General features: G+C 55.8%; 6 protein-coding genes across 10 annotated transcripts in view; 3 read left to right on the forward strand and 3 right to left on the reverse strand.

The window, feature by feature from the left end:
- Sult2b1 (sulfotransferase family 2B member 1) overlaps nucleotides 1–639 on the forward strand; it is a 28,172-nt gene extending 27,533 nt beyond the window's left edge. The window contains exon 7 of the mRNA XM_050121387.1: nucleotides 411–639. Within this exon, the coding sequence (XP_049977344.1) occupies nucleotides 411–625 (215 nt within the window). The 3' untranslated portion in view covers nucleotides 626–639. The remainder of the gene's footprint in view (nucleotides 1–410) is intronic.
- Nucleotides 640–1,151: 512 nt separating this feature from the next.
- Fam83e (family with sequence similarity 83 member E) lies at nucleotides 1,152–9,150 on the reverse strand. Its single transcript, XM_050121531.1, has 5 exons — nucleotides 7,762–9,150; nucleotides 6,960–7,127; nucleotides 6,619–6,743; nucleotides 3,404–3,848; nucleotides 1,152–1,818 (listed from the first exon to the last, which is right to left on the reverse strand). Exons 1-5 carry the CDS (start codon nucleotides 8,230–8,232, stop codon nucleotides 1,576–1,578), a joined length of 1,452 nt encoding a protein of 483 aa, XP_049977488.1. The 5' UTR covers nucleotides 8,233–9,150; the 3' UTR covers nucleotides 1,152–1,575.
- On the forward strand, nucleotides 3,855–6,611 carry Spaca4 (sperm acrosome associated 4). Its single transcript, XM_050121532.1, has one exon. It carries the CDS (start codon nucleotides 5,120–5,122, stop codon nucleotides 5,504–5,506), a length of 387 nt encoding a protein of 128 aa, XP_049977489.1. The 5' UTR covers nucleotides 3,855–5,119; the 3' UTR covers nucleotides 5,507–6,611.
- A 357-nt stretch (nucleotides 9,151–9,507) lies between the features above and the next one.
- On the reverse strand, nucleotides 9,508–12,296 carry Rpl18 (ribosomal protein L18). Its single transcript, XM_050121228.1, has 7 exons — nucleotides 12,205–12,296; nucleotides 10,909–10,995; nucleotides 10,692–10,799; nucleotides 10,326–10,424; nucleotides 9,992–10,115; nucleotides 9,831–9,900; nucleotides 9,508–9,622 (listed from the first exon to the last, which is right to left on the reverse strand). Exons 1-7 carry the CDS (start codon nucleotides 12,205–12,207, stop codon nucleotides 9,547–9,549), a joined length of 567 nt encoding a protein of 188 aa, XP_049977185.1. The 5' UTR covers nucleotides 12,208–12,296; the 3' UTR covers nucleotides 9,508–9,546.
- Nucleotides 12,297–12,382: 86 nt separating this feature from the next.
- Sphk2 (sphingosine kinase 2) lies at nucleotides 12,383–20,344 on the forward strand. 4 transcript variants are annotated; one of them, XM_050121219.1, is made up of 7 exons: nucleotides 12,383–12,655; nucleotides 14,037–14,187; nucleotides 17,117–17,585; nucleotides 18,086–18,235; nucleotides 18,340–18,434; nucleotides 18,518–18,633; nucleotides 18,818–20,344. In XM_050121219.1, exons 3-7 carry the CDS (start codon nucleotides 17,180–17,182, stop codon nucleotides 19,896–19,898), a joined length of 1,848 nt encoding a protein of 615 aa, XP_049977176.1. In that variant the 5' UTR covers nucleotides 12,383–12,655; nucleotides 14,037–14,187; nucleotides 17,117–17,179; the 3' UTR covers nucleotides 19,899–20,344. The 4 variants fall into 4 exon arrangements, with proteins under 4 accessions (XP_049977176.1, XP_049977178.1, XP_049977177.1 ...); XM_050121221.1 differs by lacking the exon at nucleotides 14,037–14,187; XM_050121220.1 differs by lacking the exons at nucleotides 12,383–12,655; nucleotides 14,037–14,187 and adding an exon at nucleotides 15,596–16,294.
- A 104-nt stretch (nucleotides 20,345–20,448) lies between these two features.
- On the reverse strand, nucleotides 20,449–25,111 carry Dbp (D-box binding PAR bZIP transcription factor). Of its 2 annotated transcripts, none has more exons than XM_050121227.1 (4): nucleotides 24,768–25,111; nucleotides 23,542–23,952; nucleotides 22,094–22,305; nucleotides 20,449–20,942 (listed from the first exon to the last, which is right to left on the reverse strand). In XM_050121227.1, the coding sequence occupies exons 1-4, from the start codon at nucleotides 24,904–24,906 to the stop codon at nucleotides 20,727–20,729; spliced, it is 978 nt and encodes a 325-aa protein (XP_049977184.1). In that variant the 5' UTR covers nucleotides 24,907–25,111; the 3' UTR covers nucleotides 20,449–20,726. The 2 variants fall into 2 exon arrangements, with proteins under 2 accessions (XP_049977184.1, XP_049977183.1); XM_050121226.1 differs by having other exon boundaries at nucleotides 23,476–23,952.
- Nucleotides 25,112–25,204: the final 93 nt, after the last annotated feature.

Genomic DNA, 25,204 nt, shown 5'->3' on the forward strand with positions numbered 1-25,204 from the left:
GCAAGAGAGGGACCCCTAGGGGTCCCTGTGATAGCAGGGACCAGCACTCAGCTTTACATGCTTGGGGTGGGCGGCACCTTGCTGAAGCAGCTTCCAGAGTGCCTGACTGGGGTGCTCTGGCCATCCAGGCACAAGAATGCTGGAGGCCATGTTGGGTGTCTTGAGGGGTACTAGGGGGAGAGAGCCCTGTGCCGGCAGAGGCAACTCCCAGAGGAGGTGATGCAGGCTGAAAGGGGGTGTTTGGGTGCTAAGAGGGAAGCGAGTTCTGGGAAGAGATCTGGAAGGTCAGAGGTCAAAGGACAGGGCAGACAAGGGTCACCAAGGTGGTAAGGGAAAGAGGCAGGTGACGCAGATGGTGTAGTTGGTCCTGAGGGGAGTTCCTCAGTGGTCCCTTCCTCTGTCCCCCCCAGGCATCAGTGGTGACTGGAAGAACCACTTCACTGTGGCACAGAGTGAGGCCTTCGACCGCGTCTACCGTGAGCAGATGAGAGGACAACCAAGTTTCCCCTGGGACATGTCCCCAGAGGCCACCAGCCCTGATGGTGACCCTGATCCTGAGCCCAGCCCTAGTCCTGGCTCTAACCCAGGACCCTCTGATGACCCCAACGCAGCAGCCTCACAATAAAGTTGACACTCTGATTGCCCCTTCCTACTTGCTGCGTTTTCGGGGGACAACGAGGTAGGGGGAGCGGAAGGGAAGAGGTGGGGGGAGGGGAGAGTGGGGGGGAGCGGAAGGGAAGGGGGAGGAGCGGGAGGGGAGAGCAGGGGAGAGTGGTTGGAGAGAGGTGGGGGGAGGGGAGAGCACGGGAGGGGGGTAGCGGGAGGGGAGATTTGGGGTGGAATACAGAGGATGGGGTCACACACCAGAGGCTCAGTGTGACTCACTTTTCATCCCAGTGCTTGGGAGGCAGAGGCACTAGGATTGCAAATTCATGTCCAGCCTGGGTTACTCAAGGACCAAAACAGCACAAAGGGGGTGGGAGAACCCTGCACTGAGCTTGAACGCAACCGGGCAACAGGGACGCCAGGCTGGGCCTGACCTGAGAGAGGGGAGTTGGGGAGAAACCCTGGGTCTCAAGAAGAGCTGGGGAGGATGTTGTCTGGAGTTGGGAAGTNGGAAACCATGGCGATTCATGTCTGTGTTGTCAGAGTTTAATCTGATCAGAAACAGAGAACGCTCTGCTGCTCCCCATCGGCTCCCACAAAACATTCCAGACACACCCAATGTCTCAGTGTCCCCAGAATTTCTGGGTCCCTCCCCCCCAAACTCCGTCACTGCGAACACTCCTCTTCTGGACTCGGTTTACCCTCTGCTCCACACACGGGTGTGGGTGCTTCTCTGGGGTTGCCGCATGGTCCTCTCTACAACAGTGGTGAGGCAGCCGGGCCTGTCTCTGAAGCAGTCCAGTGGAAGACCAGTTGCTCTGGAACCTTCTGCTCGAGCACTTAACTCTGCTGAGTTCACCCAGTTTGAGAGCAATTAAGACCAATTCCTTCCACTGCCCAGCTCCCAGGCCAAGGGCTGACATACTCTCAGTGTCTGGTAGGGTCTCTGAGCTGACCCACGTCTGGCCATCAGCGTCGCTTTCCAGGGCCTGAGCCAGAGGCCCAGTCTGATGTAGCATTGTTTCCCAACCGCCTTTGGGCTGGAGATAAGTACCGCAGATGGCGGGCTGGAATCCTGGGGAGGGGGGCGCTCCAGGGCTGTGACCAGGCTAGTGGGTGAGAATCCATCTCACCCCTGGGTCCTCCTCCAGTGCCCCTCTGCCTCATCAGGGCCCTGGCTGGAGTGTCCTTGTGGCCCCAGGACTTCTTGAGCTGTGAAGGGGAAAAAAAAATCTGGTGAGCAGTTTCTGGGGTTCAGGGGGCGGTGCTAGCCTGGTGTGCACAGGGCCTGTGTTTGGTCCTTGGCGCCACATAAATCGGGCACAACAGGCACACCATAGTATCAGCACTCAGGATGTAGAGGCAGGAGGATCAGAAGCTCAAGACCAACCTGGACCACATGAAACCCTGTCAAAATAAGGAGGCAAGGTGGATGGTGGTGGTGCATGCACGCCTTTAATCCCAGCACTTGGGAACAGAGGCAGGTGGATCTCTGTGAGTTTGAGACCAGCCTGGTCTACAAGAGCTAGTTCCAGGACAGCCAGAGCTATTACACAGAGAAATCCTGTCTTGAAAAACAAAACAAAACAAAAAATAAAAATAAAAGTAAGGAGGCCAGAAGCTGGAGACGGCTCAGTAGGTAAAATGCTTGCTACAGAACCATGAGGTCTGGGCCTGGGCCCCCAGTGCTCACATAAAAGCTGGGACTACCAGCTAAGCATTGTAAATTAGCACTGGAAGGAAGGCGAGTGGCCCCAAAGCTTCCTGGCTGCTATCTCTGTCTGTGCAGTCACAGACACGGTCTTAAAAACATTGTGGAGTGCCGCACACCTTTAATCCCACAGCACTTGGGAGCAGAGACAGGTGGATCGCTGTGAGTTCGAGGCCAACCTGGTCTACAGAGGGAGTTCCAGGACAGGCTCCAAAGCTACAGAAAAACCCTGTCTCGGAAAACCAAAAAGAAAAAAAAAAAAAAAAAGGGTGGGGGGAAGGATGCTAGGAGCAAAGATCTTGGGGTAAGAGAAGACCTGGAACCCCAGACCCACATAGGATGCCTCTCGCCTTGTATCTGTGGAAGAACAGGAAGCAGCTGTGCCATCTTGGGGCCAAATATTTGTCAAGGGAGGGGAACCTCAGCAGAGGCAGGCAAGGACCTTGGCCTGCCCACTCCCTTTCCTCTGGCTTCACTGACAGAAGTAATTCTGCTCAGTTTCCAGGGAGCAGATGGGGAAACTGAGGTCGGCAAGGGTTAGCTCCTGAGGGACGTAAGCCCACCTGCTTGCATCCTGGGGAGGTTGTTTGTCTCCCCACATGGCTCTGTTCTTCCATACAACAACCTGTCTCACAGTGAGAGAAACTGAGACTCAGATGCAAAACCATTTCTAGCCCAGGGTTAACCAAGCAGCCCAGTGGATCCCCACTCTCCACGTACAGCTGCCGGAGGATCCTCAGTTCCCCTGATCCCCTCCTTTTCCCCAACACCCCAGGGACTACAATCTAGAAAGTGAACATGTCCTACTGGGAGGTAGAGCTGAGGTCCAAGCCCTCACAGGTGCCTCAGTCTCTCCATCTGTGAAGTGGGTAGATTAAGTTAAACCCACTTAGCCAGGCATGGTGCAGTTCCCCTGACTCCCTGTCATCCCATTGGGGGAAAGTGGAGGCCAGAGAATTGGTTCAAGGCCAGAGACTCTAAGACTCTCGTTCAAAAAGAGAACTTGCTTCTTGCTTTGGGGTTCAGTGTTCAAACAGGGCCCCCCTACCTCTCTGTCTGCCTCAGTCCTTATCGGGGGAGTCTCACCTCATTGTCTCCATCACTGGAGCCGGAGAGCTGGGACAGGCGGCTGAGGTCCCACAAGGAGCGGCTGGGCCTGGTTGGGGGACCACTGGCTGTCCTGGTACGGTGGACACTCCTCAAGATGTCACTGAGAGCTGGCCCTGTGGGGGTGGGGGTATCCTGTCTGTTCCCCTCAAAGATGTGACAGGCCGCCAGGCGGTGGGCCAAAGGCTTGTCAGACAGCAATGGGGCCACAGGGGCCACAGGACAGCGCAGGGCCACACGGTGTGGGCTTCGGGGCACCCGTGGACCTTCAGAAGGGCTGAGCAAGGGGCTTCGAGCTGGTGCCGGTGGCAGTGGACTGGAGGCCGCATACAGGACTCGGAATTCCTGGCTAAAGGCATCTGCAATTTCTCCTGTGAGCAAGGTCACCAGGCCCCGATGCAGGCGTGAGTCACTCCAAGTGAAGCTAGGGATGTAGGGTAACAGTCAGGATCTGTGCAGGGTGGCACCCACCCTAGTCCCCGGCCACTGTGACCTTAAGTCATGATCTCATAGGCCTCAGCCTCTCTGGTGAGTGGGATAAGAAGTATCCACCCTGCTGTTTGTCACAACCAGCCTGGGGACAACAGGGGATAAGACACTTATACCACCAAGCTGGGCCTAGTAACAGCATCTGTAATCCCAGCACTGGGGGGTTGAGGCGGGGAGATCAGGAGTTTGTTAGACAGTTCCAGAAAAGCCTGTGTTATGTGAGACTATCAAACAAACAAGCCGCAGGGTGTGTGGCACAGGCCTTTAAGCCTTTAATCCCAGCATAGGAGGCAGAGGTAGGCGGATCTCTGTGAGTTTAAGGCCAGCCTCTGCTACAAGAGTTAGTTCCAGGACAGGCTCTAAAGCTACAGCTACAGAAAAACCCAGTCTTGAAAAACCAAAACCAAACAAACAACCAACTAACAAACAAACAAAACCAAACAGTCAAAACTGTCTTTATACGGATCACCTGAAGTCAGAAGAGCCTTCAGCGTGGGCTCTGCTCTGTCCCCAGGGATAGAAAGCTCGGTGCCTCAGTTTCTTTATCAGGAGGTGGGGTTGGTCTTCTAATACCCAGGGAACTATTTGAATTTCCACAGGCTCCCCAGAAACACTGCATTTATGTCCTAAGCATGTACACTGTGCACCAGGACCCAGGTAGCACGTCTGCCACACAGAGCAAGTGCCCTGCGTGGGCCTGCGGGTCGCATAGGGTGGCCCCTGTACTGCCCTCACCCTTCACAGATGTGACACAGCAGAGGTGTCTCTCCTTCAGGGGCCCTGCATGCACCAAGCACCCCACTGTGGCCTCAGTGCACCACCGATAAAGCAAGATCGCCACATGCAGGCATGAGTGAGTTTGCATTACACGAGGGTCCTTCAAGCATCCTTACCTTGGCAGGTGACAGTTCTGGGCCCTTCAGCCTGTGGTGGGACAGGCTATGACCCCTCCCCCACCTGCAGCAGTCAGGGAACCCTGAGGGTCTGTGAGGTCACTGAGTTCCATAGCCCAAAGGCTTGTGGAAAGGGGTGCTGGCCCATCTCCAACCCAAGGACTCGAGTTCCTGAGAGGGACACTTTGTATTGGGAACCAGGAACACTCCAAGTGCTGGCCTCCAAGGCCAGGACGAGGGTCAGGAGGTGCCATCCAGAAGGTCACAGGAGCCCCCGGCCTGGCTTGGGTGCTATCCACGCCGCCAGGCCACCATGGTCCTTGGCTGGCCACTGTTTCTGGTGTTGGTCCTGTGCCCAGGTACGACAGGCATCAAGGACTGCATCTTCTGTGAGCTGACTGACTCCACTCAGTGCCCAGGCACACCCATGCGCTGTGGGGACGACGAGGACTGCTTCATAGGCCACGGAGTAGCGCAGGATGTGGGGCCCATCATCAACAAAGGCTGCGTGCACTCCACTAGCTGTGGCCGCGAGGAGCCCATCAGCTACATGGGCCTCACTTACAGCCTTACCACCACCTGCTGCTCTGGCCACCTTTGCAATGGGGGTGCTGCTTCAGCCACAGGACCTGCCAGCCTGGCGCTGGGTCTGCAGCTGTTCCTGGGCCTGTTGCCGCGGCTTCAATACTGGCTGTGGTGACCCACAGGAACCGCTGGGCCTGGGGCTGTGCCCTGTGCCCTCACCTTCACCCCTTTCCCTCATTAAATGGCCAGAGGTGCCGTCTACCTCCCGTGGCCCTGACTTCCTCTGTTCCAGGGCCCATGGGAGCCTGGCTGGCGTGCCCATTGTGTGGGCTGAGGCCTCTGACTCTCGCGGCTCTGCCCTGCCCCATTGGTCCTAAGATGTACGTTTTTCATTTTGCCCAGGTGCTTCTTTGTGTCGGCGTCACCTTAGAGTTGGTGAAATACAGTACCAGTAATACCGGATGGGATTTCAGAGCACTCTTTTGTGGGGCAGGGTGCTTTTCTGAGGCACAGTGTCCTGCATCCCAGGATGGCCTCCAATTCTCTACACAGCTGAGGGTGGCGATCTTCCTTCTCTTCAGCTGTGTGCCACCACATCCAGCTCTGCAGCACTTAGGCCTTGTGTTGGGCACTGCTCTGTCCTCTGGCAAAGCCAAGACAATAGTGACGCTGCAAAGCGCCGTGGTCTCAGGGCTGGAGGCTCAGCACCAAGAGGGAACGTACCAGGAGTGCGTGCCCCCACCAGCGGTCAGGTGAATGTGGGCAGCTGTGTTTCAGCACCTTTCAAGAACAGTGGCTCCTGGATGGCAGGCACCTCATACCCTGGAGCACCTGGCCATGTCTGGGGGATGCTGTGATTGTCATGTTGAGAATGGGTAAGGGACACCCCTGACATCCGCTGGGTGGAGGCTGGGATGAGGCTCAGTATGCACATGGAAGGGGCCCTCAATAGTCTGATCCCTATCCTTTCATTCTGAAGGGAGGAAACTGAGGCAGAGAAGGGAGTAAGTTGCCTGAAGACACATTGTTATAGCTAGCAGGGTTAGGATCTGAATCCAGCCATCTGGCACCTAGAGTTCATGCCTCAGTTTCCCAATTTGGGATTCACCAGGCTAGAGAGACACGTCAGAAGGCCCTGAGTGTTCTCCATAGCAGAACACTTCTCCAAGAAGGGCATATGGACCCATTTTAGAGATGAGCAGAAAGGGCATGCCTCCTGCAACCCCTCCCCCATTACGTGAGCATGTTGAGGAAGGGCTGGGCACAGGGCATCATGAGGGGACACACCTGTAAGATCCCGAGATGACCCTGTCGCCATCCAGCAGCAGGAACTTCTCCCGCACGTGGCCGCTCACCTGCCTTCGCCTGCGACTCTGGAAGGTGTGGCCCTGCACTGTCCGGACGTCCAGGTTCTGGAAAGGCAAACTCTATGATCCCATAGGGCCACTGATACTAAGTCTTAGATTTGGGGATACCAAGCTCTGACTCAAGTATCCCTTTAGGACAGTCACCCCCTTTCCCAGTAACATGGGTTTCAGATCTTAGGGAACCCCAGTGACTTAGGAACCCATGGAAAAGTCCCCCTCTGAGGGCTAGAGACATTTAGATGCCTCTGGCTTGGCCCCTACCTCAGTGGTCCAGGGGTTCACCCCTAGCTGCTGGGCTAGTGCCAAGAAGGCAGGCAGATGCTCACGGTCAAGCAGTAAATAGACAGGTAACCAGCGGCGTGTGGCAGCGTCCACCATGTCTGTGAGCAGGTCAGGGTCGGTGAAGACGTCCATGACCACAGCCACTAACTAGGGTGGAGAAAGGAAGAGGCAGACATGGGCTCTGGAGACATGCTTCAAGACCTGGCTTCCTCGGGATACTCAGGGGCTGCAGGGAGACACCCACACATTCTCTCCTGCATGGAGTGAGTCAGGCAGCTCTTTTAGGAGATCCCTCTTCAAAAAGTTCCCAGCTCCAGGACAAGGCTGGGTGCTAGAGGTCAGGAAGGCTAGGCCACCAAGGCGTGCCAAGAGCTCGGCCTTGTAGGCAGGCGAGGTTGTGATGGCGTCTGAGTCACCAGCCAGGTCAGTCAGTTTAAAGAACATAAACTGAATCGTGAAAGGCTGTACATACTAACCTATGTAAACCACTTGGTATTGGAGTCAGGGAAACGCCAAGACTCCCTAAGAAATCGGGCTTCGAGGGGCTACAGAGTGGGGAACCACCCCCAGGGCTTTCCTGGAGGTTTGGTACAAAAAGGGGCAGACACAAGTGGTCACAACTCAACTTCAGAAGCATGGACACCAGGTCTCAGTAAGAGGTCTCCAGGTCTGAAGGGAAAGGGATAAACCCTAGGTTCCAAGTCCATGGACCAGAGGAATTCAGGAACAGCCTTGCAAATTCCAAGGAGGTATGGGGGACTGGCGATGCGGTGACACCCACCTTGCAAGCAGCCTGGATCTCCTGGCGTACCAGCTCTTTAATAGGTGGCTGGCCCTCCCCTGGCGGCTGGGTATAGAGCTGAGCTCGGGTGATGCCCTTCCAGGCCGTGTCCTCAGGCCAGCCCAGCCGCAGCACCGGTGCTGGCTCCTCAGACTGCCCTGGCCAGTAGGTCAGGCTGCCAATGTCCCCATCGGTGAGAGCAGTCCCTGGGCCTGCGCCACATGGCTCCTGGCTTGGTACTGTCCAGTCTTCAGCAGCTGCAGCCAGGGCCTGAGCCTCATCTGCACTCAGAAAGGGGGGCAGCTTCTCCTGCTGCAGGCAGGCCCGGAAGGCCTCTTCCCCACTGCTCAGCAGTTCTTCAAGAGCTAGTCGCTGGCCCTCAGTGTACAAAAAGCCAGGGCTGGCCTTGGTCAGGGCTGGCTCAGTCTCCAGCCCCTCTCCTTCCAGTGCGGCCAGCTGGGAGGCCGCCATTGGAGCCACACAGGACAAGATCAAGAGGCCAGTTCTTGAAAGGTCTGGATGGCTTTTGGGGTCTGAGCATCTGGGGTCTTGTGATACTGTGTAGCCACCCAGGGTAGCCCTGTGAACACCCAGTTCCCTGAAGGTGTCCCTAACTCAATTCCTGTGGACTGTCCATATTCCTTACACCATCTATCTAAAAACCACGTGCCCAAGGGCCACCTGTGAGTGGGCCATCTCTCCTACTGTGCTACACTGAAGGGATGCCTCTGCCAAACTGCAGGACTACCTTCAATTTGGAGCCACAGTGGTCTAAGGTGACCTTTGGCCTGTCTGATTACCTGCCTGCCCTGGTAATTCTGGCTACCTGCCCAACCATTTCCAGGTAAATGGCTGTTTGCCTGTCCCTGGTTGTCCTACTGCCTATAACCCATAACCGGCAGCTCCAAGGCCTGTCACTTGGGCCGTCTATGGTGTATACCGACTCTTCAATGCTGCATAGCAGATCATGGTTTAACCCCTGACGAGCCTACCAGCTCCCACAGGCTAATGAGACACCTCCCAGTTAGGTCCTCCATGGGGACAGAAGGAATCCATGGTTCTCCCCCAGGCACTTGCCAGGCTTCTTCAGAGGACTTCCCAGGTTCAGGAGGTATACCCCTGCCATGACCCCTAAGACTGGAGGGCTGTCTTCATCCTCTGATCCAGAACTTAGCCTGGATATCTACCTGTCTCAAGGTCTCCTGGCTGCACCCTACTTCCTGGACAGGAACCCTCTCCCACCCCATGTACCTTTCCGGCCTAGAGCTGGCATCACACAGCTCAGATGAACGGGAATAAGGGCAGGTCTCCCCATCTGTGTGCGCTAGTCCCGCTGGGCCCCCGAGGCCTAGGACCAGCTTAGAGCTGCTGTCCTTCTCCTATGTAGCTCTTCCGGGACTCCCCACCCAGCTGGGCGTTGGAGTCAGGACACAGCCCCTTGTGCAAATGCAGGGGAGGGCCTACTGGGCACCTCGCTCAGGGACTGGCCATTGTCTCACCAGCTTCCCGGGGAGTGCCTCACCTGTTCCCACGCCTTCCCCACACCCCCAGCACCACTTGGGAAAGGCTAATCTTAGGAGGAAGCAGACACCTGATAGTCAGCATAGGCGGAGCTCTAACAACAGGCAGAGGCTGCACACTGCCCCTCCCCAGAGCTGGGCCTGTGCCAATCAAATGTTCTGCCACATTCACTGGTGGCTCTCAATCCATCCCACCCCATCCCAACTTAATGAACACACAGGACCATCAACATCCAAAGCTTTTTAATAACAGTAAGATCCAGGGTTAGTTTTTGTAGCCGCGGCTGGCCCTTCTGCCTCTGGCACGTTCAAACTTCCGGCCCTTGGAGCGGACATAGGGTCTGTGGGGAGAAGGTGTGGGTCAGAGAAGCCCAGCTCACAGAGGCCAACAGGGCCTGTTCCTGTAATGCTGGGAACCTATTCTGGGGTTAGGAGAGCCTTCATGAGGCACAGGCTCTGGGTAGCCCTTAGCTGTGACAACCCCGTACCAGCCACTGCAGCTAAAAGCTACACAGGGGACAAAGCCGGAGTCCTTAGCCTGATACTCACTTGGTATGGCTGTGTGGGGTTCCTGGGGCCTTGCCAAAATGCCGGTACACCTCTCGGCCCTTCCGAGGTCCTGGCCAGGGAAGAAGAGGTTAAGCAGAGACCAGAACTCTGACGATGGAAGGCTCCCCAAACCTTGGCATGCCAAAGCAGCCCTTACTTACCAGACAGGAGCACAGTGCCACGGCCCTTGGGAGACTCCAAGGCCAGCTGGTCAAAGGTGAGGATCTTACCCCCAGCCTTGAGGATGCGACTTCGGGCCCGGCTGCTCACCCGCAGTGCACACACCTGAGGGGGGCAGACACTAGGAGCTGTGGAGGGCCACACACCCTCACACAGCAGACTCTGACACCCAACTGCCAACACCCCCATGCTTTAGGACTAAAGGGAATCCAAGCACCACACACAATGGTGAGGGAATGGCATGCTGCGAGCACCCCACAGCAAAGCTTCAGTTTGGCTGGAGAGATGTTCTCTGGGTTCTCGCTGGTCATTTACCTTCAGTTTGGGCACATCGAGAATCCTCACGTCATCTGTGACCGTCCCCACAACCACAGCTGTCTTGTTTTCTCGGCCAGGAAGCTTCATCTTTCGGATCTGAGAGGAGTAAACAGGTTAAGTCACTCTGAAGGCCTTGCTAGAGGCCTGTGATCCCATCTTTCTCTCCCTGCAGTCAGCCAAGGCAGAGAAACACCCAGGGAGAAAAAAAGCACAAGTGACTGTCACTTGGGGCGGCAAAGTGGAGCCCAAGCACAGAGTTCTTCACCTTCATCCCTGCTGGCCTCGACCATGCAGAGGGGGAGCCCTGTGATGTCTGGTGTCAAACACCCACTCCAGACCCAGTTCCCCTGCCCAGGTACTAACCATCCGGGACAGAGACAGAGGTGGTCGGTTGGTGCGACTCATGAATAACCTTTTCAGCACAACCTGATTGAAGGTGGAGTTGGTTCGCCTGGCCAGAAACCTGTACAGCTGGGGGTGGGGGGTGAGAAGAGCGATCATATGACGGCTACCCTCCAAACCCTTCTGGTCCAACTTCTGGCCCACCCTCCCCTGATCCAACGGGCATCTAGAAGCTTACCTTGACCAGCAGCCGCAGGTAGATGTCCTGGCTCTTGGGCTCCTTGCGCCGAACCTTTCGGTCCTTGTTGTGGCGGATGTCAACACCCTGTGGGAGGTCAAAGAATGCCATGGAGCCAATGCCTAACCAGGATAACTGCCCCACATCAAAACTTTTCTTTTCCAAGACAGGGCTGTCCTCAAGAGATCCCGCCTGCCTCTGCCTCCCAAGTGCTCAGGTTAAAGGCGGGTGCCACCACTGCCTGGCTGCCCTTTACCTTTGATTGACTTACATAATGAAATTGTTACTTATCCTTCAGGCTATTCAGTCAAGTCAAACCCCAGGCCCACCACCAAGCAGTTTCAAATATTCGTAATATAAAAATTCAAATCTCATCTTAGTGGTCCAGAGTAGCAAGAGACAGCAATGGACCTGGAATTACTGCCAGCAAGTTCCGCAAACAACAAAAAATCCCAAAAGCACCCAGGGGGATTAAAACTGGGGAGGACGGTGCTCCTACTTGACATCACCCGCCCACGATATGGGATCATTCCTCCCAAATTCTCAAAACTCAGGGAAATCTGTCTTGGAATAAAACCGAAGATGTACAAGATGCTCAGTCTACCTAGCACACGCTTATCACATAAGATCCTGGTTCTATGCCCAGTACGGGTGGGGGCTCAGATCCTCACAAGAATGCTCTCAAAACCGACCCCAAATCTGGAAAATAGTCAAAACAAGCCAACAGTCCATTCTGGACACGGAAATATCTTTATGTACGACCAAGTGAGACTTTGTTATCTACTTCAAGACAGTCCTAGGAAGGCCCGGTGCTGATTTTATCCCGCTCTTTGCCCAACAGTAGTTACTGAAGTGCTAACAGCACGGTTTAACCTGCACCTTCGCGAACGTCTCCCCCACTCACAGGGCAAGGACGGGATTACTACAGCCCCTTCCGCCCGAAAAGACGGCGGGCACTGTCCCTGTCCCAGTTAGCACAGCCCAAGCCCGGAACACACAACTCCACTCTCCGCTGTGAGGCCGGGGCAACGGGTCTGCCGTGAGTTCGAGGCCGGACTGGCTTCCTGGAAGCCTGGGCTACAGAGCAAAACTTCGTAAATTAGACGAGCCTCGGAAGGCGCCCGTGGCCGGACGCCGCTGGCGGCGGCGCCACGTCCCGGCCGGAGGCCTCTACCACTCCCCCGGCCTGGCTCGGCACAAGCCGCGGCCACCCGCGCCCCTTCGGCGCGCTGCGTCCCGGCTCCGCTGAGGATGGCAGCGGATGGGACAGCCGAGAGCGCCACTAGGCGAGCTCACCATGATGGCGCCTCCTGCACGGCCTGGTCCGGAAAGACAGAACTCCGCCGGAGTGGGCGGGGAAAGGGCTCCCTGCGGGACGCACTCGTGACGCGCGCAGGGGACGCTCTATCCCGAGGAGCGTATCTCTGTGGTGTACTGGCGACGTCACATGGGCGCGACGCGTCGCTCTACCGCAACCTGGGCTTCTCTATGGTATAGTAGATGACCCATTACAGAGTCCCACAGAACCACCGAAGAGAAAACAATGCGACACCAGAGAAAAGGGCCGGCACGCCGAGAGCCTGTCTAGCCTGACCCAGTCCCTGTTCTCTGTATTCTTCAGGATAAAGGGACCCGAGAGCCAGAGATATGCTTGGAGTTAGCAGGAGGAAGCTCGCAGTGACGCTCTGGCCGCAGGCCGACCGCTTCTCGGTGGCTCCCGGAGGACCGGGTGGGCTGTGTTTTCGAGGTGAGGCTTGTCCCGGCCTGAAGAAAAAGCTAATCTCACATTTCCGGAAATTTCCTTAGGTCCGCAGCTGCCTTTCCCTTATGCTCAGTTTAATGGATGCAACTGAAGTTCAGGAAGCCCTACAAGGTCTCTAACCTGAGACTTTCTTCTGCAATTCAACCTATAGTTACCCCCCACCCCATACGGGCTCAGCTTTTCCCCTGGCCCTAGTGGGTTCTTCCCCAATCTCTCCTTAGTTTACTTCCTCAGAGAACGTATTTTTCTTTTCTTTTTTTTTGTTTTCTCGACCAGTCAGTTTGAACTGTCGCAACATTTTCGATATACAAAGTATTTATGTGCAGAGAAGGCATGCGGAGCCTCGGCCGGGATCGGATCTAGGTGGAAAGGCTGGATAACAGGCTCCTGAGGAGTGAACTGCCCCGGAGAGAAAGAGCTAGAGACCATGGCGGGGGTGGGGGGAGGATGAGGAGACAACCCCAGGGAATCCTCTGCCGAAGGAGAGATAGAGGAAAATTGGCAACTACTCAGACTAGGCTGGTTTTTGTTTTTGTTATTTTTTTTTTAAAGTCAAGGTTTCACAAAGCCGACCATCCTGGCTTGATTCAGTCGTTCTGCCTCAGCCTCCCATGTAGCTGGTGTTATGCCCAAATCCGCGAAGTCCCCCAAAAGCCATCAGGGAGACCTCGTCCCATGTGTAAAAGCAAAGAGGCTTTACTTTATACAAGTTTGCAAACTCAGTCTCTCCACATGTCCAACGTATTGGAATAAACGGAGAGCCCCAAGCTCACTTAGAGTTGGGGTTTTATAGTAGTAAAGGTGGGGATGAGGGGTTTCCTCAGGTTCAGGGCCCCTGATTGGCTGACATCTGTCTAGGGGTGTCCTATCTACAGCGGTTGGAAAGTTAGGAATTTCCTTTGGATGGTCTGTTCTTGGGTGGTGCTGGGTAATCTCAGTTTATCGGTCCTGCAACCAGGTATTGCTTCAGGGTAAACTGCTGACACCCAGGCCTCCATTAAACTTTTGATGGCTGAGTCCTACACTGGCAGATGATAATAGTTGGGAAGTAAAGAACTTCCTTTGGGTGGTCTGTTTCTATTTAGCTTGTTATGGTTCCTACAGCTGGGACCACAGTTTTACAGCGCCTGACTCTGTTGTTTAAAATTATGACCTTGGGTAAGTCACTTTTCTATGTTTTTCCTCGTGATAATAATCCTAACAGGGTGTCTTCCCTGGTCGTGTCGGTCTCTAAGCATTCAGTCAACACTTTGTTCGCAGTGCTAGGTAGAATCAGTTGCTGGAACTTGGGAGGACAAGGTGGGCTAGCTGGATGGGAGATGTTAGCTCTGGGACCCTGAGCCTGCAATGTACCCTTGGTCTTCAGAGCTGCAACCTGGGACTGCACAGTGAGAAGGCAGAAGTTTCCACCCAGACACTCCTGTGTAACCTCCTGTGCTGGGCTCAGGCCCTGCTGTGACAGAGCAGAGAATTGGCTGCCCACCGGACACCATGAATCCAAGGGGCAATGGAACCAGGTAAGGCTCTAGCTAGAGCCATGGTTCTCAACGTGTGGTTGCCACTCTTGGACCGTTTCGCAGGGGTTGCATATCAGATATTTACATTACAATTTCTTTCTTTTTTTTTTTTTTTGTTTGGTTTTTTGTGACAGAGTTTCTCTGTAGCTTTGGTGCCTGTCCTGGAACTAGCTCTTGTAGACCAGGCTGGCCTTGAAAACACAGAGATCTGCCGGGATTAAAGGCGTGCACCACCACCGCCTGGCTACATTACAATTTCTGGTAGCAAAATTACAGCTATCAAGTGACAACAAAAATAATTTTGAGGGTTGGGGTTAGCACAGCATGAGGGACCGCAGTGCCCCAGAATCTCTATTATCCGCCTTAGACCTCTTCTCTGACACAGTGAACTGAGGCTCTTCAGGGTGAGTGTACGAGACTTTGTGAGCCAACACTTCCCCTTTCTTGTTCCCTTTCTCTGCTGAGATCTCGGCCCCTTCTCTTTTGGTCATGGTTTCTGCCTTAATTGTTCTCAGAGCTCAGTCGTTGTGTCCCCAGTCCCCATTTCACTGGGGTCCACCCCCCTCCTTAGCACTCATCTGGGGCTGTTGCTGCTGGGGATTGAATGCCACATTCGCTTATCCAGCCATGTCTGTGAAGCTTTGTCCCTGCCTTGTGAGAGTGCAGCTCAGTGGGAGCCGGCTTCACCCCACGTGTGGGAGGTGCATTTGGACAGGTGCACGCGCGCGCACACACACGCTGTCGTCTCTCAATTTCTGCCAGCCCCCAGCTGTCCACTCTTTTGCTCTTTGCTTTCATTTCACCATGTCTTGCCTGTTTTTGTCAACATCTTTTTTCTTTCCCCTGGGCTTCTAAAGCTTTCTCCCTCCTGCCTCCGGGCTCTGTCTTGTCACATGGTGGCTTCCTGGGCAGATGTTAATCTCACTCTGCCTCCTCTATGGCTGGAGTCCAAGCTAAAGAGGTTGTAAATTAATGAGCTTCCCCATCCTGGTTGTTATTCCAGAACTGTCTCCACCTATGGTTTGTTACTGTTACATTGTTTGACACAAGTTGTCACCTAACTGTCACATATGCGCAGCAAAGGCAGACCTACACTACATGCCTCGGCCTTAGCCTCCCAAGTACTAGAATTACAAGGTACCACCACAGCAACCCCAATCTCAATGTTTTCATTTCTTTGTTTCTATCTCTGCTTTGCTCTGTCTTTCCCTGTTACCAACATTAACTAGAGTTGTTCTCTGCCGTGGAAGAACTCCTTCCCCACGCCCCTTTTCTTTTTTTAACTCTATTGGGACAGGCCATTTTGACCTCAACAAAGATGGCGAGTTAAGCTTTGCCTCGAACCACTTCCTTACCTTTGCTGAGTGTGTGCCCTCAGTTATGATGGGGCCTCCTTGCTTGGCTGTAGCCCCTCCCGGTTTCCTCACTCGACCGGTCAGGTCTCATCGCGTAGTTCCGGAGGCGGATGGCCCCGCCTCCCTGCTCTCTCATTGGTGCGGCTTAGACTGGCTGCGCAGGCATTGGCTGGGCGGGCGCACACCCTTCCCCCCACCCCTAGATCTGATGGGGGCGGTAGTGCTGACTCTGGAGGGGTGGCCGGGAGGACGCGGCGTGCGCGCAGGTTGTGGGGTTCCGGATGACCCTAGAGGGGCGGACACTCAGGTCCAGACGAAATACTAGGTGGGATCTGGAAACAAACCAGGGCCATGCCTGAGATAGAGACCCAGACCCGGGCCTGCGTTGCGGCCCTGGAGTAAGGGTACACACACCAGGGACAGAGGGAGAACCTGTGGATGGAGGCCCAAATCTGGAGTCCCGGGAGGCCGAGACCCAACCCAGAATGGAGCATGTACAGCACTCTGTGCTGGTATCTGATTTGAGGGAGGTTTGAGGGCGGGGTAGATAACCTGGGCTTTAAGAGAGCGGCCCAGGGCAGCGAGCAGACAGAAGTAGATCCCAAGAGACAGTGTCCATGGGGGCGTGTCCCAGGTGACGGGGTAAGATTGCCCAGAGGTGAGCAGTTAAGTGGTTGGACCTTCTGCACAGCAGAAGGGGCTCAGCCCTGGCTCCCACCCTCTTCTCGAAGAGAAGGCGGCTGACCAGCCAGGTTAGTGCTTCCCGACAAACCAGCTGGTGGCTGGCCACTCCCTGGTCACTCCCATGTGGCTGCCCTCTGACTGCTCTGGGTGTCATGCCTGTTCTCTCCTGTCTGTTGCTTTCTTCATTGGGGTGAGAAACTTTTAAGTGTCCTATTGGCCTGTGTTTCCCGCTTCTTAGAGTTGTCCCTTCCTTCTCTGTGCCTGTGTGTCTGCATGGTTCTCCACTCTCTACCTACAGTGACTCAGTGTGTGGGAGGGGACGGTGTCTTTCTGTCTCAGTCTATTTTTTCCTGTCTCTATCATGCAATTTCCCTCTGTGTCTTGTTCCCCTTCCCTCGAGCCCTTGCCATCACCCAGTATACCATGTATCTTACTTAGCCTTTGGCCACTTTTTTTTTGGGGGGGGGGGCGGTCAAGACAGGGTTTCTCTGCGTATCCCTGGCTGTCCTGGAACTCGCTCTGTAGATCAGGCTGGCTGCTAATTCAGAGATCCACCTGCCTCTGCCTCCGGAGGGCTGGGATTAAAGGTGTGCACCACCATGGCCCTGCTCTTTCTTGTCTTCTGATTGGTGTGGGTTTTTTGTTGTTTCTCTGTGGGTGGGGTTGTTTCCGGAAATAAGGTATCGCTGGCTGTTAACTAGTTGTTGCACACAGAGTCTTGAAAGATAAGTAAGTGTGTCCATGCTTTCTGCCCTGCCTCATGTGGTCTCCCCACGTTCTTCTGAGTCTGTCTATGGTGCTCCCTTCCCATACTGTCTCCTCCTCACAGCCCCTTCCCACCTACGGCGAGGATGCAGGACTCTGACCGTTGTCTTTCTCCCTCCCCACAGAGGCTGGACCAGAAGCTGACCACAAGCCAGGGGTCTAGAAGTGCTTGGGACAGGGCTGAAGTCATGGCCCCACCACCAGCACTGCCACTGGCTTCCAGTACTCCAATCCTGCACGGCGAGTTTGGTTCCTACCCAGCCCATGGCCCCCGGTTTGCTCTCACCCTTACAGTGCAAGCCCTGCACATACAGCGGCTGCGCCCAAAGCCAGAAGCCCGGCCCCGTAATGGCCTAGTCCCTCTGTCAGAGGTCTCAGGCTGTGGCACTCTGCAGAGCCGCAGCCCCTCAGACACTGCAGCCTACTTCTGTGTCTACACCTACCCACGGTGCCGGCGCGGGGGCCGATGCAGAGCTATTCGGACCTTCCGGGCTGATGGCGCGGCCACTTACGAGGAGAACCGTGCAGAGGCCCAGCGCTGGGCTACTGCCCTCATGTGTCTCCTTCGAGGAGTACCTCTGTCTGGGGAGCAGGGTGAGATGCGGGGCAAGAGCCACAAGGGGGTTTCTGTCTCTTTCCTTGTGTCGTTCTGGGTCTGTCTCAGAAGACTGAGGTCTTCTGCTCTAGGCTGTACTGTCTGACCCTCCCTGGACCACAGATGAGTGAGAGCCTCCCAGGTGTGTGACAGGAGGCTGACTGGGGGTGGTGAGAGCTACCACACAGGTCTCCAGGGCCCCACTTCCTGTGTGTGCCTCCCAGGCCTCAGAGCTTGTTAACAGTGCTGAGGGATCAAGGCTTCTTTCTCCAACTCCCACATATGAGCTCAAAGGGCACATAGTTGCTTTCACAACCAACCCTTTATCTCAGCACCAGTGAGAAACCTGGGCTGCCCACACCGGCCAGGTGACAGAAGGGAAGCTCCCAGCAGGCCCTGGGTACCTGCCCTTGACTTGGGGTTCCTTTATCAAGAGGAGGAGCTCTGGTTTCTGGCCTCTGGTATGGTCAGCCCTTTCTTTCTCTTGCTATCTCCTTAGAAATTACCCCTGAACTGCTGCCCCGGAGGCCAAGGCTGCTTATATTGGTTAATCCTTTTGGGGGGCGGGGCCTGGCCTGGCAGCGCTGTATGGACCACGTGGTGCCCATGATCTCCGAGGCTGGACTGTCCTTTAACCTCATACAGACAGGTAGGGGCTTTGGGGTAGGGTGGGGAGGGATACTCCGGGATCTTCCAGAGGGGAGTGGCAGGATGAGGAGGCTTCTTGACTAACCCTTTTATTTGTCTACTTAGAACGACAGAACCATGCCCGTGAGCTGGTCCAGGGGTTGAGCCTCAGTGAGTGGGAAGGCATCGTCACTGTTTCTGGAGATGGGTTGCTTTATGAGGTAAAGCCACAAACACCCTAACCCTGCTCTGGGGGTAACCAGAGAGGGTAACGAGGACCCAGGCAGCCCTATCCCAACCACAGGTGCTGAACGGGCTCCTTGATCGTCCAGACTGGAAAGATGCCGTTCGGATGCCCATTGGGGTCCTCCCCTGCGGTTCCGGCAATGCCCTAGCTGGGGCGGTTAACCACCATGGCGGGTATGTTGACGGCTTCTGAGACAGCAGGGATACCTGCTGAAAAGAGGGATGAGTCTGGAGCTACAGGGTCCCGAGACATTTCAGCTTCTTGCCCCTCTTCCTGTTAGCGGGGATGGCTCCCTGGTGGGCACACCGTCCTTTTCCCCATTGCTTTCCCCTGTGACACCCATCTCTGGCCGTGAAGGTTTGAGCCTGCTGTCGGTGTTGACCTGCTGCTCAACTGCTCGCTGCTTCTCTGCCGCGGTGGCAGCAAGCCTCTGGACCTGCTCTCCGTCACGCTAGCCTCAGGATCCCGCTGTTTTTCCTTCCTGTCAGTGGCCTGGGGATTCTTGTCAGATGTGGACATTCACAGCGAGCGTTTCAGGGCCCTGGGTAGTGCTCGATTCACACTGGGTGCAGTGCTAGGCCTGGCCACATTGCATACCTACCGTGGACGCCTCTCCTACCTCCCCGCTACCACAGAGCCAGCTTTGCCCATCCCAGGCCATAGCCTGCCTCGAGCCAAGTCAGAACTAGTCTTAGCCCCAGCCCCAGCTCCAGCTGCCACCCACTCGCCCCTACATCGTTCAGTGTCAGACCTGCCCCTGCCCCTGCCCCAACCTGCCTTGGCCTCCCCTGGCTCTCCTGAACCTCTACCTGGTCTTTCCCTCAATGGTGGTGGTCCAGAACTGACTGGAGACTGGGGGGGAGCTGGAGACGCACCTCTGTCCCCAGACCCACTGCTTCCTTCACCCCCCAATTCTCCCAAAACAGCTCAGCTTTCACCCATCAGTGAAGCGCCCCCAGAAATGCCAGCATCCTCGGGGTCCCCGCCTCCCACCTCCAATACTCCAAAAGTCTCCACCTGGGGCCCATCTGACCACCTGCTCCCTCCCCTGGGCTCTCCACTGCCCCCAGACTGGGTGACAATAGAGGGCGAGTTTGTGCTCATGTTGGCCATCTTGCCCAGCCACCTCGGTGCAGACCTGGTGGCCGCCCCACATGCTCGATTTGATGACGGCGTGGTGCACCTGTGCTGGGTGCGCAGCGGCATTTCACGAGCTGCACTACTGCGTATTTTGCTGGCCATGGAGCACGGGAACCACTTCAGCCTGGGCTGCCCGCACCTGAGCTATGCTGCAGCACGAGCTTTCCGCCTCGAGCCACTCACGCCTCGTGGCGTGCTCACTGTGGATGGGGAGCTAGTGGAGTACGGGCCAATGCAGGCGCAGGTGCATCCCAGTCTCGCCACGCTGCTCACTGGGCCTGCGGGTCAAAAGCCGTAAACTTAAAGGAGCCTGAAAAAAAAAGGTGGTGGGACCACAGTACCATAGGATATGGCCTGGCTTTTATAGGTAGAAGGGATACCAGGATTCACAGTAGCAGGGGTAGATACTGGTCCTGACCCTCAATTCCCAGAGGACCTAGCGGCTGAGGGTGGGGCCTGCCTTCTTTGCTGTCCAATGGTGGGGCCTGGAATGTATGAGCTAGCAAGGCCTCAGCTCATTGGCCAGCCAGGGTTTCTTGCCTACTCGGTGCCTCCGTTTGACGGGCCAATCAGCCCGTAAGGGGCAGGTCCCCCCCCCCCCCAGGATTTGCACTAATGGTCCACCCCTTGCCGGTTGGGGTGGGAAATTCACTTCTCATGTTGTATGTCTTGTGTGTCCCTGGTCTAAAAAGCAATTGAAAAGGTCTATGCAATAAAAGCGTCGCTCTCTTCCTCGCCCTTCCACCAGATGGTCCTTTCAGTGACATCTGTCCTTTACCCAACTTGAGCTGCCGCTGGCTTTGTACTCAGAGCCAGTAGCTGCTTCGTACCCGACAAGAGCTGTCTCCTGGGTTCTCAAGATTTATTCAGGATTGTGCTGACGGAGGCGGTTGGGTAGACAGGTTCCCCGAAGTGCTAAGAGCACACACAGGACCCTCCCCACCCCCACGAGGGAGGTGGGAGAAGGCTAGCTTTTTCTTAAAAAATATAAATGTATTTGTATCATGACGTCCCTGGGGTCACCTAGCTGGCCAGACCATCGACCACGGAACAAGGAGGGAGGAAGAGTGTCAGGTGCAAGTCTGAGTAAGGAATAGGGCGCTGCCCAGGCAGGGTAGAAGGAGCCTCACAGTGTCCCATGCTGGGCCTGGTAGCGTGAAAGGACAGCGCGGTAATGGGACAGCTCCTGCCGCACAGCCACCACCTCCTGCCGCAATAGGGCATTCTCCTTCTCCAGGAAAGCTGCCCGCACCGATATCTGATTCTCTTTGAGTCTTCTTGCATCTCGAGACCTCTTGGCTGCCTCATTGTTCTTGTACCTCCGGCTCCAATACTTCTCATCCTGGGGACAGAGGAGTGGAAAGGCACTGAGATCCAACAAAGGAACAAGTGGCAGGTTTGGAAACACTTCCACAGCAGTAAGACCTAAAGGTCTGTGCTGGGATAGGTACTCAAGGTTCTGCTGTCTACTGCCCTACCTGCTAAGAACAGATCCCTAGCAGAAAGTAAAACGCCAGATAGACTCCAGGCACAGATATGTAAAAAACAGACCTGGTCTTCAATTCTCCACTGTGCAGAGCAAGCCTCCCACTTGACAAGGACCTATGGAAAGCTGGTTGCTAGGATGTTTGTTACCTAGCAACCAGGCCTTCAGGGTCTAAGGGGCTTATCCCATGGAAGAGCACACTGCCCTACAACATCACCTTTCCAGACCCTGGTTGCTAAGAAAAGCTTGGTTAGCATCCCCTCCCCATGGGGTTTGCCATGTCCTGGTTGCCAAGGCAACCTCATCTCAGTAAGTAAACACGAGCTGTAAGTAGACCCAATGATCCGACCCAGTCTCTTTCCTTCTGCCCTTACTGATGGAGGGGGGCTGTCTGCCCTCTCCGTTCTCCCTCCAGTACCTAACTGAAGGAAGAGCTGGAGGCTCATGCTTCCCCTGAGGATTATACCAAGGGTCCTCCACCCAGCTTCCTAATTAAAGGTCCCAGCCTGCCAGGACTCATTCACATTCCCTAGCAACAGCTGAGCGCTGAAGAAGAAAGTGCCACTTAAGAGGGAACTGGATGCTGGATGTCTATAATACAAGGTCGTGGCAAAGACGTGAGAGAAGTCTTCTTCGCTAGCAGAGACCCCAATAAGAGCAAAACCAGAACGTTAGGATTCATTTGCTGCTGAAACTCCCGCAAATTAGAACATGGCTGGTAACAGGTGACTTCCAGGCCCCAGGCTGCCAATGTCAGCCCCAGCCAGGCCAGCTGCTGAGGAGCTAATAGGAGGCTAAAGAAAGCTGTAACTGGCAACGAGGTCTCTGATCCACATGGGGGTTCTAGGTCCGTGTGACTGGACTCCACAGTGACACCATCTCGGTGACTCTCAGGACAAAGCCTGTCCCTAGGAGCCTCATGAATCAGGTATGCTTATAGGGCTCTGAGACCTCATCCCAAAGAGAAGCTTCCTTCCTGATCAAGGCCATGCCTCACACCGGCTCACCTTCTGTTCCTCAGGCACCTGGACTTTCCTTGCCTTCTTCATGATTGGCTGAGGTTTCAGTTCCTCCTCTGAGAAGCGGTGTCTCCGAGGGTCAAAAGTCTCGTGGCCTGGAATGCTTGACAGGGCAAGGTCAGCTGGATCAGGTTCAAAGGTCATTAGCACCTCCACGGAGTCTGGGTCCACAGGACTGGGTGTGTCCCTGGAGGTCAAGCCTGGAGAAATACACATCACTTGAGTTCCTGAGTATTCAGTTTGGGGGCTGCTGTTTAGAGGCACCCTCCATCTTAGAAACCGCTGGGCAATTTCTGCACTTAACACAAAGCCTGCCGGTCAAGCATCAACCCTATGACAAAGACCCTCACCCTCCATGAAAATAATTCTACCTTTACGAGTAAGGCACAAACATCCCGTGAGTCTGCTAGCAGCTTCCAAAACCTCCAAACTTCAGATTCGGTATTAGCTTTGCTCCCACTCTCATCTGAGTTCTACTTACTGAATCCTCTGTATGCTCAGAGTTTAAACCTGTTAGACTCACTCCTAAGAGTGATGGAAAAGCAGAAGCTGCTCCGAGGTTCCAGGAGCTTGGCTTAAAAAAAAAGCAGATGCCTGTGCCTTTAAGAACAGACAAGTCGGGGCCAAACGAGGACACCGGTTCAGGGCTGCATCACGTGTGGCCATCTGCTTCCCTTCTCCCCCCCCCCCACGCACCCTCACGTTCCCCGGCCCCGCCTCCTCGCGCGTGAGAGCGCGTGCGCGCAGCAGGGAAGGAGGACTCACGTGGCGCGGGAATGTGCAGCAGTGTTTTGCCTGGAGGTCGGATCAGGGACAGGTGTACCCAGGCGTCCCACATCGAGACTCCTTGTCTTGATAGGGGGGTCGCCTCCCCTCTTGTTCCTTTTGGTATCAGCTCCAACATCTCCAAGGATCCTACCTCCCCACCCCGCACTTAAGGGGGATCGTGGGGGAACTGGCTGACAAGCCCTTTGCCACAATTCTAAGATCCTAGGTGCCCGTTGCAGGAATATGGGGAGCTCCCTCTGGACAATCCAGAATCGGGACCCCGACATTCTCTGCTTCAAGAGTCTGAGAACCAGAATGCAACACCCTCAACTGGAAAGGAGGGGGTGGAGCCGGGAACCTAGCGCCCAGCTCTGGCCTGCTCCCATTTTAGGTGTCCTTGAAGTCCAGTCCTATCTCGTTTCCCAAAATCTGGACAGAGACTTTGAGACAGTCCGCTCCCCAGTTAACTAAGGTGGTCTGAGTTTCTAGTCTTGGCTCCAAGAGCACGAGAAAACTTAGTCCTAGAGAAAAATACAGCCTCTCACTAGACAACCCTCTCGCATTTGGGGGCCCAGGTGCCCTAATGGATCACGGCATCTCACCGGGCAGACTTCTAAAAGCTTGGCGACGCCCGTCCCCTGCCCGCCAGCCCCGCCCCTTCACCGCACCTGCGCGGTGGCCGCCGGCGGCTCCCAGCGTAGCCCGCGCGGGGGCGTGCCCCGGCGACGAGCGGGGGGAAGAGGAGCCGCAAGAGCCGGGCCCCGGGGAGGGCGCGGGCGAGCGTGCCGGAGAGGGTACCGGCGACAGGGCCCCGGGGGGCGGCGGGCTCGGCGGGAGCCCGTGCTCCAGCAGGAAGGCGTCCAGGTCCACGTACTCCACGTCGCCGAAAGGCAAAGTGCGTTCCCACAGCAGCGGCGCAAAAAGACTCGGGCCAGCCGCCGGCCCTGAGCGCCCCCGCGGGGACCCACCGCCACCAACCGCCCCAGTCGGGGCATCGGCTGGGCCAGCCGTTTCCAGGCCCGGTGCCGGAACGGGAGCTGAGGGCAGAGTCGCCTTCCGCTCCTTTTCCTTCAGGAGACCTGTGGGTCAGGGAGAGACGGAATGGGATGGAGACACACAGGAGGAACCCCAAGTTACAGATGAAGTATAGAAACCCGCATGGCGAAAATACAAAGAAGTGAGGAGATGGGAGTCATAGGGCAAAGACCCAGAGAAGTAGGGACAAGGAGGGAAACGGGAACCCAGAAAGAGGAGGGGGTATACAGACAGAGGATGGGGAGTCCCAGAGAGAGGGACAAGACGACAGGGACCCAAAGAGGAAAGAGAAAGTGTACAGAGGAACAGGGACAGTGTCAGAAAAAAACCCAGAGACAAACGATGCAAGTTTACAAAGAGGGATTTGGAGACAGGGTGGGTGAAAGGTCGGGCAGGTGAGAGAGAAAAAGTAACAGCTCAGTAATTCCCCCACCGCTGGCACCCTCATCCCTTCCCCCACGCTCTTTTCGGGGCAGGAAGGGGCGCCACCGCTCAGGCACATTCCCTGTCTCTAGTCTCCACGTGATCCCGTGAGGCCCCGCCTAAGCCCGTGTCAGCACCGTGTGAGCACCCGACACACCCCCTCCCTTCCCCAGGACGCCAGGGGTCCAGACTCCGAGGCCAAGGGGAAGACAGAGGGGGCCTGGCACCTAGATTGCGTCCTAATGGAGGAAGACTCTGAGGACTTGACTCTTGGGCCTTCCAGGTGTCAGATTTGGCCATGGACGCGGGGAGACTGAGATGGCTAAACACCTGAGTGACCTAATGAGGACTAGCAAAGACGAGATACCTAGCACATAGGTGCCACGAACCACCACCCCAACATTTGAGTCCTTAAGACGGTGAGACTAGAACTCACAGCTGGCCGGCTCTTTGGGCTTGCTGGTCCCCTGCAGAAGGCTCCGCAGCCCAAGCAACGCTCCCCCGCAAGGGGGGGCTCCGGCCGGGCCTCCCAACAGCAGGGGGCCCGGGGTCCTGTCGCTCAGAGGCCGCGCCATCGCCGGACACCTGCTCCCCGGTTCATGAGCTCATGGAGAGTCGACGATGATAGGCCAGTCACCTGCACACTCCTGCGGTTCGGGCGAGTGTGTCCCAGGGTCGGGAGCGAGTCGCGTGCAAGCCTCCAGTATCCGATCGCTGCAGATCCTAAGATCTCCGAGAGCCAGCCAGTCCCCTCTGCAGAAAGGTGCAACTCCCGAGTGTCCTGGGAGGATCCTATAGTCAGGGCGAGTGGGGACCAAGCAGCTTTCTCTTTGCAACTCAGAGTCCCCAAGAGACACCGGCGCGCGCTCCTTC

This window comes from Alexandromys fortis, unplaced genomic scaffold (genome assembly GCF_014885135.2).
Source record: "Alexandromys fortis isolate MF-2015 unplaced genomic scaffold, M_Fortis_MF-2015_v1.1 scaffold_161, whole genome shotgun sequence".
Classification (NCBI taxonomy): Eukaryota; Metazoa; Chordata; class Mammalia; order Rodentia; family Cricetidae; genus Alexandromys; species Alexandromys fortis.

Bases quoted from the DNA above. Each gene is read 5' to 3' on its own strand.
- Rpl18 (XM_050121228.1), bottom strand. The intron at 10,425-10,691 runs GTTAGTACCTGG...TACTCCTCTCAG, and splicing joins CTCTGTCTCTGTCCCGGATG to ATCCGAAAGATGAAGCTTCC. The intron at 9,623-9,830 runs GTGAGTATCAGG...TTCTCCCCACAG, and splicing joins ACCCCACACAGCCATACCAA to ACCCTATGTCCGCTCCAAGG.
- Sphk2 (XM_050121219.1), top strand. From the start codon at position 17,180: ATGGCCCCACCACCAGCACTGCCACTGGCTTCCAGTACTCCAATCCTG. The intron at 18,236-18,339 runs GTAGGGGCTTTG...TTGTCTACTTAG, and splicing joins CTTTAACCTCATACAGACAG to AACGACAGAACCATGCCCGT. The intron at 18,435-18,517 runs GTAAAGCCACAA...TCCCAACCACAG, and splicing joins GAGATGGGTTGCTTTATGAG to GTGCTGAACGGGCTCCTTGA.
- Dbp (XM_050121226.1), bottom strand. From the start codon at position 24,906: ATGGCGCGGCCTCTGAGCGACAGGACCCCGGGCCCCCTGCTGTTGGGA. The intron at 23,953-24,767 runs GTGAGTTCTAGT...CCTGACCCACAG, and splicing joins GCCCAAAGAGCCGGCCAGCT to GTCTCCTGAAGGAAAAGGAG. The intron at 22,306-23,475 runs GTGAGATGCCGT...GTATTTCTCCAG, and splicing joins AGCTTTTAGAAGTCTGCCCG to GCTTGACCTCCAGGGACACA.
- Fam83e (XM_050121531.1), bottom strand. From the start codon at position 8,232: ATGGCGGCCTCCCAGCTGGCCGCACTGGAAGGAGAGGGGCTGGAGACT. The intron at 7,128-7,761 runs GTGGGTGTCACC...TCTCCACCCTAG, and splicing joins AGATCCAGGCTGCTTGCAAG to TTAGTGGCTGTGGTCATGGA. The intron at 1,819-3,403 runs GTGAGACTCCCC...TCCCCTTCACAG, and splicing joins CCAGTGATGGAGACAATGAG to CTCAAGAAGTCCTGGGGCCA.
- Spaca4 (XM_050121532.1), top strand. From the start codon at position 5,120: ATGGTCCTTGGCTGGCCACTGTTTCTGGTGTTGGTCCTGTGCCCAGGT.